General features: G+C 50.1%; 1 protein-coding gene across 2 annotated transcripts in view; it reads right to left on the bottom strand.

The window, feature by feature from the left end:
* The window catches only part of COLEC12 (collectin subfamily member 12), a 119,023-nt gene extending 108,216 nt beyond the window's left edge, over window positions 1-10,807 (bottom strand). For both annotated transcript variants that reach the window (XM_064170567.1, XM_064170568.1), the window contains exon 1: window positions 10,631-10,807. In XM_064170567.1, coding sequence (XP_064026637.1) covers window positions 10,631-10,637 — 7 coding nt within the window. In that variant the 5' untranslated portion in view covers window positions 10,638-10,807. The remainder of the gene's footprint in view (window positions 1-10,630) is intronic.
* Window positions 10,808-15,457: the final 4,650 nt, after the last annotated feature.

Genomic DNA, 15,457 nt, shown 5'->3' with positions numbered 1-15,457 from the left:
TCTCCCAGCGCTGCTCTTCACATCTTTATCAACAGGAATGAGGGCAGCCTGAGCTCACAGATTCACAGATTGCATTGGGTTGGAAGGGACCCTTCAACCTCCCTGCAGTCAGCAGGGACGCTTCCAACTGGATCAGGCTGCACAGGGCCACACTGCATCTGACCCTGAATATCTCCAGGGATGGGGCTCCAACCCCAGTATTTCAGCACCCTCACTGCGCAGAACTTCCTCCTGTTGTCTAATCTAACCCTGCCCTGCTCCAGTTCCAAACCATTGCCCTTGTCCTATTCCCAGAGGCTCTTCTGAACAGTCCCTCCCCAGCCTGCCTCTAGGACATCTTCAAATACTGAGCTGTAGCTTTAAGGTCTCCCTGGAAGCATTCTCTTCTCCAGGCTGAACACCCTCTTCTCCAAGCTAAAGAGACTCAGCTCCCTCATCCTTCCCTCAGAAGGGAGATGCTCAAACAAACCTGTGTTTGGAATACCCACAATGACGTTAAAACCAAGCCTGTCAATGCCAGTGCCAATGCAAAGCCAGGTGCCCAGCCTGTGGCTTTCAGGGAGTGTGACACTTGCTGGAGGCAGCAGAAACTTGACCCTCAGCTCCCTGCCCATTGTTGAAAACATTAAAGTTTTCTTACTGGTTTTACAACAATGTGAAAGCTTCCTGAGATCCTTGCATGAGGAAAAGAGAACCCAAGTCTGCAGTGAGAAGCTTTGCTAGAGAAAGCTACAAAAATGTGATCTGTGATGAATTCCAGAGGTTAAGAAAATACACACCAAGCAGGCAGGCAAATAGTGAGAAAACCTCTGGCATGTTTTTATGCCTCATGCTTCTGAAGGCAGCGTCAGGAAGCAGAGTAGAAGAAGAAATTAATGTTTGGAGCACTGGTGGTCGACGTTACAGAGGGAAATTCAGTGGGTTTACATCAGTGGTGCTCATACACTTGAGTGGGACTGCAACTGGTCTGAGAGGGTTTTGTTTGACATTGCAAAAAGCTGCAAGGCAGAAATAATTTTCTTTTGTCTAAATCCAGCCCTTCTTGGTTCCAGAGAGGACCAGAATGGAGCAGTATTTCCGTTACACACATATACGTTTACTTATAGGCAAGGCTTATTGCCCCGACTGCGAAATACCAAGGGCAGACTCCTCCTTGCAGCAGACAATAAAGCAGAATCTGTTGCTGTGCTCCAGCTGGAACAGTTAACTCTTCGGTGCAGCCATAACTTAGCTCTAAGCTGCTCTGCTGAGCTCTCAGCTGTGAGCTGAAAGCTGGGGAATGCAGCACAGCGTAGAGAAGCATGACAAGCTGCTTCAGAGGTGATTTCTTGTTCCACTGACTTTGACTGAGCTCTGGAAGAAGGAAGGCCCATAAAAGAGGTGAACTTTGAACAGGACAGAAACACATGTGAGCAATTAGGCAGGCAGGGGAAGGACCACCGGTGAGCTCCTGTGTGCTCAGGTTTACAAGGGTCTCCCGGAGGCTGCAGCAGATTGCCACGTGGAGCTCCCAGCAAACTGTTACACACGAGTGGCTTGCTTTAGCTGAGGACATCAAATACTTCAGTCAGTTCAAAGCCAGAGCTCTGGTCTCTGAGGCTTTCAGATATTTTGGCAACATCCACATGCAACAGAGTCCCAGTGCCAAATCCTGCTTGCCTTTCAGTTACAAATTATTACTGCAACACCTCTCATAAATACAGTTTGAAAGTTAACTAAGTTACAGCACAATACTTGAAGGGAGTGGAAATTATAAACCAGCAGTGCAGTTGGGGATCAGCACAGCAAACAGAGGGAATTCATTTCATCTGAAACAAGTTAGACTCTCATTTGATTAATTTGCTACAGGCAAAGCAAAAATCTGTGGAGTAGAACTATGCCATTTCTAGTTCTTGTTCTTAAATCTTAAATAAACTAATCACAGACCACTTAGGAGTCACTCTGAGGTCAAGTAAGAAAGAGCTGGCCCAAAGCCAAAAAGGATGCCAAATCTGCCCTGGGGTTACACACAGTCCACAGCCAGTGAATGCTTGGGCCCTTCGCTGCAGCGGCTTCGGGTCTGAGGAACTGCAAACTGATTTTAGGGAAATGGTTTCCATTTCATCCTCTTTCTTTTGTGGCTGCCACTGTTGGCATACAGGTGCATTGGAAAGCTGCTGAACACACGTGTCCAGCTGTCACCTCCTAACAGCACACCCTGCTCAGCCATTTTATTCACTAATGAAGTAAAGCAGACCTCAGAACCACTTGAGATGCTGGGCCACCTGCAGATAGGTGGTACCCAAATGTGTCTACAACATCTGTGTGCAGTAAACAAGGGTTGAAAGTCTTTGTTTCAGTGTGCCCAGCAGGACCAGGACAGTCCTTCTGTTGAGCCTCTTGGATCCTCGCAAGTCTATGGGACTAGATGGGATCCATCCTGGCAGGAGAGCAGACAGGCAGAAAGGGACCTGGGGTACTGATCGCTGAATATGAGCCAGCAGTGTGCCCAGGTGGCCAAGAGAGCCAATGGCATCCTGACCTGGCTCAGGAGCAGTGTGGGCAGCAGGACAAGGGAGGTTATTCTGCCCCTGTGCTCAGCACTGCTCAGGCCACCCCTGGAGTGCTGTGTCCAGTTCTGGGCTCCTCAATTCCAGAGAGATGTTGAGGTGCTGGAAGGTGTTGAGAGCAGGGCAGCAAGGCTGGGGAGGGGCCTGGAGCAGAGCCCTGTGAGGAGAGGCTGAGGGAGTTGGGGGTGTGCAGCCTGCAGAAGAGGAGGCTCAGGGCAGAGCTCATTGCTGTCTGCATCTGCCTGAAGGGAGGTTGAAGCCAGGTGGGGTTGGGCTCTGCTGCCAGGCACCCGGGGACAGAACAAGAACACACAGCCTGAAGCTGTGCCAGGGCAGGTTCAGTCTGGATGTCAGGAAAGACACTCTTCATGGAAAGAGTGATTGGCATTGGAATGGGCTGCCCAGGGAGGTGGTGGAGTCCCCAACCCTGGAGGTGTTTAAAAGGAGGCTGCATGAGGCACTTAGTGCCATGGGTTCCTTAATTAGAGGGGTTAGGTGATAGGTTGGACTTGATGATCTCAGAGGTCTTTTCCAACCTGGTTAATTCTGTGATTCTGTGACTTTATTTTCAAGCTTTGCATTATGAAAGATGCCAATATCCTACGTGGTGTTTCCAAATCTGAGGCAATCTGCTCCAGGAGAGAATGAGGCATCAGGGCTGAAAAGTATCATAGAATGATTTAGGTTGGAAGAGACCTCAAAGCTCATCGAGTTCCAGCCCCCTGCCATAGGCAGGGACACCTCCCACTAGAACAGGTCACTCAAGGCCTCATCCAGCCTGGCCTTGAACACCTCCAGGGAGGGAGCAGCCACAACATCCCTGGGCAACCTGTGCCAGTGTCTCACCACCCTCACTGCAAACAACTTCTTCCTAACATCCAGTTTCAGTCTCTCCTCTGCCAGTTCAAACCCATTCCTCCTCCTCCTGTCATTACCAGACTTTGTCAATCTGTCAATAGTCCCTCCCCAGCCCTCCTGTAATCCCCTTCAGATCCTGTAAGGCCACTCCAAGGTCTTCTGGAAGCCTTCTCTTCTCCAGGCTGCAGAGCCCCAACTCTCCCAGCCTGTGCTCAGAGCAGAGCTGCTGCAGCCCTCTCAGCATCTTGGTGGCCTCCTCTGGCCTGGCTCCAACACTTTCATGTGCTGCTTGTGCTGGGGGCTCCAGAACTGCACCCAGGACTGCAGGTGGGGTCTGAGGAGAGCAGAGCCAAGGGGCAGAATCCCCTCCCTTGCCCTGCTGCCCACACTGCTCTGGCTGCAGCCCACCACAGGGTTGTGTCTGGGCTGCACTCACACTGCAGGCTTCTGCTGAGCTTTTCACTAACCCAGACCCCCAGGTCCTGTTCCTCAGCAGAGAATGCTCTCAGCCATTCCTCACCCAGCCTGGAGCTGTGCTTTGTCATGCTGACTTTCATCTCCGATTTTACAAGTCCCTTTATAATCCCTCTGAAAATCTCACTTATGGCACATTAGAACTTAGACAGAATCACAGAATGGGCTGGCTTGAAAGGCACCCCCAAAGGTCATCTAGCCCAACCCTCTCCAAACCCAGAAGCATGCTCAACTACATCAGGTTGCCCAGAGCCCTGTCAGGCCTCACGTTGAATATGTCCAGGGATGGGGTCCTAAACACCTTCCTGGGCGCCCAAGTACCATGCTGGAAACTCAGGGCTATGAGATTAATATTTAGTAACAATGCCATGCAGTGCAAGAGTTTCCCTCCAAAAAGCTTTAGTGAAGGCCTCACATTTCCCACTGACTGCAGTATTCCTCTCTCCCCTCCATAAATCAGAATGGATGAAGAAGTCTTCTCTGCACTATGGAACAAGTGCATTCAGGATCTGGTTGGAGGGACTACTTGTGGTGTCAAAAAGCTACTTCTGCCCACTGTGCCCATCTCAGACCTCTCAGGGAAAAGCAGCACCTGGCCACTCGTGAGGTTTCTGTGATATTAACAGCTGCCCAGACAGATGAGAACAATGTATTTCCCAGATCACACTCCCAAAGCTCTGTGAGCAGTCACCAGATGTATGCATTTCTGACCATGACCAACTGGTTCTGCATTCAAAGTGCTGACCTAGAGGGGAAACTGAGGCAGCAGAAGCACAGCAAGCAGCAGTGACCTTCAGGGCATTGACAACTTCATCAGCTTAATTGGTTTCCACTTTTTCTGGGCATAGCTTTTACTCTGGACAGTCTCCTGCCAGTGCTGAAGTGCTGCTGCTCATTCCTCTCCCTCTCCACAGATGCTTTGTTTCAACTCTCTGCCTTTCTCTGCTGCTTTCTCCGACTAACCTTTTTCATATTCAAGTCTTTCTTTGCTTCTATTTTGGTTAAGTTCTCTACCCCACACTTCAAACCCTCCTCTGCTGACATGTCACTGTCGTCAGCGTGTGTGTCTGCCCTTACCACATAGCAAGCTCCTCCAGCCCAGGATGACAGAGCACCTGGGCTTCAGAGCAGTACTTGTGCAAGTTCAGCTGGGCCACTCCTGGAAGTAAGCCCACCTCCCTGCATCCCAGAGCATCCGCTGGGATGCTGCTGGAGCCTGCATTCTAATGATACACTTGATGCTTTTCCCCATCTCTGTCCCTCAGCTTACTGAGTTGGCATTTTAACTGCTTTCAGTCTCACAAGGAAGCAAGTGGTAAGGTACCAGACCAGAGATCCTGAGACTTGGACGGCGTCTCTCATCGCCCAACACATGCATAACAAAGGAAACAAAGAATCATGACCGATGGGTGTACTTTCATGTTCTGGGCTATATCTACTCCCTGACTGCTATGCCTGAAAAATGTGAGAGCTCATATGGAGAGTGCAAGAAGAGAGAGAAGATTTAAGAAACCCAGAGGTGTAAGAACGAGGGCTCTAGTTTTGCTCTTTTTTTTGGTGCAACATGAAGACAGCAAATAGGAGAGTTTCTAGAACAGAACTTGTTAAAATGCCAGAGAGCACTGCTGCAGTGCTGGAGTCAGGAGCAGCTGCATGGTGTGGAAGGCTGACCTTAGAACTTGGAAGTTTAAATCCTATTGTATTTCAGTGGAATGATTTAAGAGCAAACAGATCTCTTCTCTTTAGGGCACTGAAAAATTGTGCCTCCCTGTCTGGATGTTAGAGGAGGCAATTAACAACAGCCCTCAACGGCACTCACATTCCTAGCACACGTCTCTATTACCTCTCGTAACTCATCCACTTTGTTCCCCAGTGATGTCCCAGTCTTCGCCTTAAATTTATGCACTGAAAGGGATTGCAGTTTTAGGTAGAAGCAGCCAGATTCCAAAGACAATTAATCTTGGGCTGATCCCTCCCTCGTACAGACCATGCTCACATTATTAGGAGGATCAGGTTCACTTTGAGTGCCTGGTAAAAAAGCATCTTTATTTGGCTTTCCAAGGGGGAGGGCTGGAAGGGCAGAATATCTGGTCCAACACACAGAAGCTGGGGATAAGGAACGTTTTGTGGAGCTGGAGATAACTGGGCACACATACTCCACAGCACTGAGCCGTTTTCATCCTTGACATTTCCTTCAGCTCTCTTTATTCAAGTCTGATTTTCCTCTGCAAGATTACCTTCCCCTCTTTACTCCAGCAGACAAAAGTGTTTCAATCTCTGGGCACAATGGTCCTTAAGTGCAGATCTAAGTGGTTGTGACAGAAAAGGGCTCTGTTCAGCTTTCAGCTGCAGCAAAGTCAATCTAGAGTAAATTTATGTCATCCAAAAACAGAGAAAAAAGAGCCACAAGAGATGTTAAGTCTCTTTTTCATAGCTCACCAGTGCCATTCTGAGCCTAGCAGGGCTGAGAAAAGCAGAACGCTGCGAGGGGAGGTGAACAGTTGCAACTTCTCCCTACTGTCAGAAACAGCTCCATGCTCACTCTGCTCAGTGTCCCCCGCTGACGCACAGCAATCTCTCTACCTGTGCAGTAGCAGATCTCTCTTGCACTTTCACACCTTCTAACACTTTGCTTTCCTCCATAGCCTTACTAAGAATATCTGACACAGGCTTGCACAATCACCTTCCTCATTCCTGTGCGGCAAATCCTCTGTGCTACCAACTGATTCAGGATGCATACAGACTGCAGAGCAGCAGTGCTAAGGATTTGTTCTGGGCTGCATCACACATTTATTATAACTGCTTGTGCCTTTGAACTTCCCTGGCAGGGCCCTGTGACACGTCCAACACACACCACTGAGTGCTCCTGCGCGTGTTTCATGTCTGTGTCACTATGTTCATATAAACTCTGTTACAACTGGACTGAGTTACTGGATCACTTCACTTCTGATCCTTGGCTTTCAGATGGCTTCTGGCTTCTGCACAATGGATTTTTTTTTTTTTAATTTGAAGTTTCTATGCAGGTGAGCCCAGTCTGCAGGTGACTGTTCATTTGGATTAGAGAGATACACTTCTCCCCAGTTTTAGACTATTAGAACATTTCAAACTGGCAAGAAGATAAACATCAAATAAATAATGATGAATTTTAAGACTTTTCAAGGAAGTCAAGATAAAGCAACTGAATTTTCATGCACAAATGCTCAGCTTTTGCAAATGGAGGCTCTGCCTGCAGATTGCATCCAGGGTCCAAGTTTAAACACAGAAGGGATTGTTCAGCACTAAAGGCTGGTGCATCATCAATTATCTGCTACAGGGTGCACTGTGGAAGGCAAACCTAAGGTAAAAGGAATTGGCACATCGCATAAGAACTCAGTGTACTCCTGTGCTAGTTTGAAGCAGGCTAGAATGTTTGGGTGTGAAATCAAAACAAGACTGATGTCTACTTTGCTAATAGGCTTGCTGAGATGTCTAAAAACTAAGTCAAAACATAGATAACACACTTGGCACCACTCTCGCTTGGGCTGCTGGCTGAGCTGCATCTTGCTCTCTAACCTCACCCTCCATTTTTGGGACTAATCCACTTTGCTTCCTAACCCCCTGGATGAACCTCCATTCTTCCTTGGGACTGGGGTAAGGTTGAGAGGGGCAGGGGGAAGGTGAAGGGGTGGTTGAGAGCCCCTCCTGGGGACTCAGGTTTCTGGGGAGTTGTGTTTCTGTATTACCTTTTACCTTGTCTATTTCTGTCTCTAACTGCATAGACTGTAACTATCTGCTTGTACATTGTGCTAGCTGTAAATATAAGCTTCATTCGTATTTCCAGAGCTGGCTGAGTCTAGTCTGGGTGATTACTAAAGTGTTGGGGGGTGGGGAACACCCAAACCATCACACTCCATGTGCTTCAAATCCTGTGCAAAAAGCACACAGAGCTGCCTTTGAGGGATACTAAGAAAGTTGGGCACCCAGAGCAGACCAGTCCTGAGGCAGTGCCGGCTCCACTGATTTCAGCAGAGCACAGCTGAGGACGAACCTGTGACACTGTTTCACGCATTTATTCAGTGGAAGTGCACAGGACAGGACATTTGGTCACATTTCAGCTCTCAAGCACAAGGCACCGCTGCTGCACAAGGGCTGTGTACATGGGGTACACAGGAAGGTGCCTGTGATTGCAGAAAGTGGGGGGGAACAAGGAGTGGAAAGAAGCAGCTGAGCTACCTCGAGTATCATCACTAAGTGCTGCTCTGACACTCTGGAGTAACAGGCTCCAAATGACCACTCTGCCACTGCTCAGTTTTCAGCACTAGCATCACGTTGTTAACCAAAGAGCATCCACGTTTCAGATGAAGATACATTAGCACTGCCATGACAGCAGTGATTACAGACACAGATTGAAGTAGTAAGTACAAAATACATCCCAGACAGACAGGAAGAAGTTCTCAGTTCTAACAACACCTGTACCTATCTTAAATGAGGGCCAATGCTTTTGAACAGGTGGTGGTGTGTGCCTGTGAGGAAGCTGTTCCCATTTGCTTCCCAGCCAGCAAATCCTCCCTCATACCCAAATAAATAGCTAAAACCTAGAAATATAATTTGATAAAGATAGATCTGACCCAAAAGTGGCCAGGTCTCTTTACAGATTACATGAATTAGTACTGAAAGTATCACAGTTTGAAAGCTCAGTGGACTGCATTAAAAACTAAACTTCCATTTCTTTTCCTGAGTTAAAACATAACAAATGATGAATAGCAGCAATGGAAAATAGATTTTTTTTCCCTTACAGATATTTAGTGATGTAATTATTTAGATATTCCCCTGCTCTCCAGAGTAGAGACAGCTGCAATCAACAGAGCATTTTGTTGTTACTGAGACAAACGTGCAACCACACCATGTTTTGCAGTCCTGCCGCTGCCATCACCGCAACACTTAAACATCAGATAGGAAAAATCAAGCCTGTGCTCTGCTTGTTCCAAAAAAGGAAATCCCAGAATGAAAATTTAGTTTGTCTCTCTGACTTCCATAACGCTGGCAATGGCACTTGATGTGATGATTTGTTTGCAGCCTCTCAATTCAAGGGTTCTTCTCTGCGAGCACTCAGGGAAGGACCAGCAAGCAGAGTGAAACAGCTTCCTGCTGCTGAGCGGAGCGCAGCCACTTCCCTGCTTTGCACAGAGTGAGGGAGGCAGGGTGGAAGGAGATGCAGTGTCTGTTATCGGCATCTCACCTCCTAAAGCTGACCCAGCCTCAGCCCCGCAAAAGCATAGTGTAAGGCTTTCGGTGATGATGGCTATGAGTTCATACGACTCAATTGTTTTGGTTTGTTCTTGCCACCACATTTATGCTGATAATGGCAAGCTGATGACAACACTTTTGGCAGATATGTATGCCTACAAATAAAGAACATTATAAGTGCATTATTTTTAGTACGTTGCTTAGTGCTGTAGAGGCTATGTCAAATAGCCTGTGTGGGCTTACAAAAAAACCCACCCTTCAATAAAGAAAAGGTCCTGTCTCAGGCAGCTGCTCTGGCAAATGAATAAATAATCACATCATTTGGTATCCCAGCCCCTGGAAACTCTGTAACTATCATATTTACTGGCCTCTGGCATCTGGAAGCAAACTCTGCAATTCAAGCACAGGCACACTGGTGCCCAAAACCAATTTTCTTCTATGTATGGTTTTCTCCTTCCATCCTTCAAGTTTATTTTTGCCTCTGAAGAAAAACTATATTCAGCTCCCACAAACTAACAACTTCCTAAACTTTCCATAATGTCCTTTGGTGTTTTCATTCGAAGTGTTCCCTCTGCCTTTTGCTGTGAGGCTATCAGTTTTCATACACCGAAGGCTTTCTTGCAGCTCCCCTAATACATCTTTAATAGGTCAAAGTGTAGCAATTTGGAAATCTGCTCTTTCATTTGATTTTAAAAGTGTTGTCTAGATAGTCACAGCTTTGTAGGATGTCAACCTGAAGTGTGCATTTCACCATTTGAAACAAAAAAGGGAGGAAGAAAGAGAAAAGGACAAGGTTTCAGTTTTAGCAGATGCAAAGTGAAGACCAAGTATTTTCCAGTTGCTGGATGCTGCAGAGAAATATGCCAAATACATTTCACAAGCCCGTTAAGCCTCTGCTGGCACCTAATCACTGCCAGATGTTTGGAGGCAACACCAAGAACACCGAAAAACGCTGACGAAAAATAAACAAACGAATTACGGAGAAATAGAAGTCTCCTCGGGAGCCTGGGGAGGGTAGAGGTAGGAGCTGGGTGCCGAGAGGCAGCGTGCTGGGCAGAGCACCCGGAACGTGCAGGGGACACACGGACACGGCGCTCCCCGGCCCGGGACTCACCGATACGAGCCCAAGCGAAGCGGAGCAGGGCCCCGTGCGCGGGGCTGGGGAGCTCCACCTCAGCCTCTCCTGGCACCGACTGCCCGCGCCCTGGCGACGTCCTGCCCGCACCCAGCTTGTCCTGCTCGCAGCCTGCCTGCACCCTGCCTGCACGGTACTCCACACCTGCAGCCGACTAACCCTTCTCCCACTGCGCCCTCACACTGCGCTGCCTGCACCCTGCCCGAAATCTCCGCTAGCTGCCCTCTGCCCACACCCCGTCCGCCGCCTGCATTCCCATGCCACCTCCTGTCTGCACATCCATCCCGCACCCCGCCTCCCCCTGCCCGCTCTCATCCCGCACCCACCCCGCACCCCGGTGCCGGGCCGCACGCGTGTCGGCGGAGCGGGTCCCCGCTCCCGTCCCCACCTTTCATCTTGGCGCCGGGCGGGTCTCAGGGGACGGACGGGGCGCGGCGAGCGGCGCTCCCTGCCTACAGCCAGGCCATGCCGGGGCCGGGCGCGCCCCTGCCGCGGGCACTGCTGCGCAGCCCCGGCAGCTGCCGTCGCTCCTCGGCTGCCGGCGACCCCAAGTACTCGCCGCCAGACCGGCCCGGCCCCGAGAAGCCACGGCCTGGCCCCGCCCTTCTCCCTCCGCCCCGGGGAAGGGGCCGCGGCCACGGCGAGCCCGGGCGGCGGGAGGCGGGTTCTGAGCCCCCTCCGCCGGCGACCGGAGCTGTGGGGGCGTTGCACCGCGGGAGTCGCCGGGTTGCGGGGCCCTGGGCAGCAGCGCTCCGAGTGCACCCACCGGTGACCGGGAAGCTTGAGCGGGACTTGGCTTCGCAGTGGCAGCTCCCGGGAGCTCTGGGCTCTCGCTGAAGCCGCGCCGGGCTCGCCACGTCTGAGAGCCGCGGGCTGCGCCCGAGTGGCCCCCGGCCGGGAAGGGGCAGCGCGACCGGCGGCGTTGCTTCTGGGGCTGGAGGAAGCACCGGGAGCGGCCCGGCTGGATTCGGTGGAGCAGCACACAACACGCACTGGAGAGTGCCTGTGAGTGATCTGTACGGTTAGGAAGGAGCCGCTCACCTCCTGCCCCGCTGGCTCTGGGTGCTGGCAAGAGTCGTGAAACGCTTCCTGGAGCCTGTTTTGCTGAAAGACAAGTTTCGATTTTCTGCAAACCGAGCCCATTTTAGCCTATGGAGAGCTCAGTAAGTGTTTATAGAACCCTGGAATTGTTTCAGTTGGAAACGCTCTCTAAGATCATCCAGTCCAACCATCAACCCAACATCACTGTGGCCACTTAAACCATGTCCCCAGATGCCATGGCCACACCTTTCTCCAACACCGCCGGTGACGGCTTCAACTCTTAAGGTTGGTGCTGATGAAGCAGAGCGCTTCAGGAGCTCGTTCAAAGGATAAATACAGTAGCAGAAGCACCAGCGAGTCACTGTTGTCACTGACAGGAGATACACATGAGTTTGTGCAGTTATTGGTGTCGCAGTCTGCTGAATGAGGGAATGACCAAAGACACTCTTAGACTGCATGGTCTATTCAGGGGGCTATGGCTCTGTTGAGGATCATAGTGTACTAGAAAGGTCATAGTGTGATATCACAGCATTACGGTACCACAGAATCAAAGAACCTTGGAGGTTGGAAGGGACCTCCAGAGATCATTGAGTCCAACCTCCCTGCCAAGTCAGGATCACCCAAGGTAGTTTGCACAGGAATGCATCCAGGTGGGTTTGGAAAGTCTCCAGAGAAGGAGGCTCCACAACCTCTCTGGGCAGCCTGCTCCAGGGCTCTGCCACCCTCATTGTACAGACATTTCTCCTCACGTTGAAGGTGAAACCTTCACAGTTCCAGTTTGTAGCCTTTGTTCCTTGTCCTATCATTGCTAACCAGTGAAAAGAGATTGGCCCCAGCCACTTGCTTCCCACCCCTCAGATATTTGTAGACATTGATCAGATCTCTTTCAGTCTTCTCCAGACTAACCAGCCCCAGGGCTCTCTCCACAGGAGAGGTGCTCAAGTCCCCCAGTCAACCTTGTGGCTCTCTGCTGAACTCTCTCCAGCAGGTCTGTCTCTCCTGAACTGGAGAGCCCAGAACTGGACACAGTATTACAGGTGTGGTCTCACCAGGGCAGAGTAGAGGGGGAGAAGAACCTCCCTAGCCCTGCTGGCCACACTCTTCCTGATGCACTCCAGGATGCCATTGGCTCTCTTGGCCCGAGGGCACATTGCTGGCCCATGCAGAACTTGCTGCCCACCAGCACTCCAAAGTCTTTCTCCATGGAGCTGCTTTCCAGCAGGGTAGCCCAAACCTGCACTGGTGCCTCTTATTATTCCTCCCCAGGTGCAGGACCCTGCACTTGTTCTTGAACTTTGTAAGATTTGCCTTCCCCCCAGCTCTCAGTCTGTCCAGGTCTTGTTGGATGGCAGCACAGCCTGAAGGGTTTCAGCCACCCTCCAGTTCTGTATCATCAGGGAACTTGCTGAGGGTGCATTCTGCACTCAGTGCTCTCATCCAAGCCATTGATAAAGATACTGAACAAAACTGGACCCAGTACTGATCCGTGGGGAACACCACTGGTCACAGGCCTCCAACTTGATTCTGTGCCATTGATGACAGCTCTCTGAACTCTGTCGTGCAGCAATTTTCAATCCATCTCACAGACCAACTGTCTGTGCCGCATCTCCTGAGCTGTTCTCTGAGGATGTTGTGGGAGAGAGCATCAAAAGCCTTGCTGAAATCAAGGCAGATGACATCCACAGCCCTTCCTTCATCTGCTATGGTCATGGTATCATAGAAACTATCAGGTTAGTCAAGCAAGATCTCCCCTTGGTAAATCCATGTTGGCTTCTCCTGATAACCTTCTTTTCCATGTGGTTAGAGACAGCCTCCAGAATGAGCTGCTCCATCACCTTTCCAGGGAAGGAGGTGAGGCTGACTGGTCTGTAGTTGCCTACTAGTTATGATTGTTGTAGTTTAATACAAGGTGAAAAAAGCATTGGAGACCTCTCTGGTGCAATCTCACCTAAGCAAGGAATGGGGGATTCAATCCACAAAAAAGTAACCATTTGAGGGGAGAAATTAAAGCACAAACATAGAAACCTGAATTCCTTCAGCTGGTCTGATGGCTTAAGTTGGCATCTGCTCAAGCATGCTTCGCTGTCCTGGAGGCAGTACCCTCAGTTTGGAAGCTGCCAGACGTGGTAGTCATTTGCTGCTTGAAAGCAAGGCTTAGATATCAAAGAGCTTTAGGCTTTTACTCAGGTAATGCACTGGAATGTCTATTTTTTGGTACAAGTCCTGAGGAAAGCATTTCAATCTGAATACAGTCACCAGGTCGTTATGGATGAGCTGCAGTGTTGTCGCAGAGGGGATTCTGCCACCTACGCCAGCTGTGGCGGAGTGGAGAAATTAATTGGTGCGGGATGATATTTTATAAAAATATATCATTTATTAACTTCAATATTATGAACTCTCACCAGCCCCAACCACTGAATTTTGATATTAATATGGATCTATGCGGTTATGAAGGCCATTATAGGAATCTATCAAACAGTAACTCATTAATAACTAGCATATATTCAAACTATTAAACAGAGAGAGGACTTTGCCTGCAGCTTAATGCCGCTTGGAGTCAATATGCTGCTTGCCCAGCAGGGTGGGCTGAAAGCTCTTTCTGCTCTATGGCAGGAGGCAATAGAAATTAGAGAGGCATTAAAGCATTTACTCACAAATCCTGATTAATTATCAATCATCCTCCGGGGCTATGTTACAGCCTATACAAGGGTGAAAACTTCAGGGGAGTCTGCCCATGGATTTAGAGGCTGGAATCACACAGTATCACAGTATTATCAGGATTGGAAGAGACCTCACAGATCATCAAGTCCAACCCTTTACCACAGAGCTCAAGGCCAGACCATGGCACCAAGTGCCACGTCCAATCTTGCCTTGAACAGCTCCAGGGACAGCAACTCCACCACCTCCCCGGGTAGCCCATTCCAGTGTCCAATGACTCTCTCAGGGAAGAACTTTCTCCTCACCTCCAGCCTAAATCTCCCCTGGCGCAGCCTGAGGCTGTGTCCTCTTGTTCTGGTGCTGGCCACCTGAGAGAAGAGAGCAACCTCCTCCTGGCCACAACCACCCCTCAGGTAGTTGTAGACAGCAATAAGGTCACCCCTGAGCCTCCTCCTCTCCAGGCTAAACAATCCCAGCTCCCTCAGCCTCTCCTCGTAGGGCTGTGCTCAAGGCCTCTCCCCAGCCTCGTCGCCCTTCTCTGGACACGCTCAAGCATATCGATGTCCCCCCCAAAAAATCCTCCCAGTTCAGGGGAGAGGAGAATCTTCCTGGCTTCTGGGGAAATGACAGTCTCTGACCTTGTTCTCCTGGCAAAGGATGCAGTCTCTGCCCTTGTCTCCTGGCTTCGTCTGGATGCTCTGTCCAGGGACAGTTGGCAGGACCTCAGGTGCAGAAGGAGTACGATGCTGTGCAGTCTGAGCAGGGTCTCACGCTGGCCAGCAGACTGATCACGTGCAGACAAGTGGGGTCTGCTCCTGGTAACTCAGCAGCAGCGGCGCGCACCAGGCGGTGATAAGGCAGCAGGGTGCAATGGGGTGCACGGCTGCATGGGGGTCTGAGCTCCGTAAAGGCAGATGCACTGTGCATGGGCACGCAGGCAGGCAGGCATAAACAAAAAGCAGTGCTGGTGGGTCTAAGTGAGCACACGGGGGAACCTGAGCACTTTGTTTACATGTGTACCCCCATTTATTAAATGTGGGCCGAGATTAATGGCCCTTTGGACACCAGAATGACCAATCAGCTTTTGGCAGTTAGCCATGCCTCACCATAATAGGCAAAAGCCACAAGCCTGGACCTTCCAAACATGGAAATCACACAGGCCTTACACTAGGCAGGCACGAGCTGGGCGTGTGGGGCCTTACACAACCTAAAGCCTGGGCAGGCCAGACTTGATAGCACCAGGCCTATTGTGCCCCTTTGTGCTTATTATGTGTTTACCTCTAATTATGGGCAGAAAAACATGTCCAGGCAGGACAAGGCATAAATAAGTCTATTTTCGGGCCTATGGGCCCTGCACCACAAGTGTTGTGCTGGATTCAGTTCTTGCAGTGTTTGTAAGACTCATGAAAGCTTGCTCAGATTTATGTTGGATCCTAAGTTAACCTTCACATTTTGTTTTGAAGAATCAGTATAATTCAGTTTCCCAAATGAAAGCTATCCAGGCTCCATCCAACCC

The sequence above is a fragment of the Pogoniulus pusillus genome, chromosome 34 (genome assembly GCF_015220805.1).
Source record: "Pogoniulus pusillus isolate bPogPus1 chromosome 34, bPogPus1.pri, whole genome shotgun sequence".
Taxonomy (NCBI): Eukaryota; Metazoa; Chordata; class Aves; order Piciformes; family Lybiidae; genus Pogoniulus; species Pogoniulus pusillus.
Note: the sequence above shows the minus strand (reverse complement) of the source record. Positions and strands in the feature narration are given on the sequence as shown.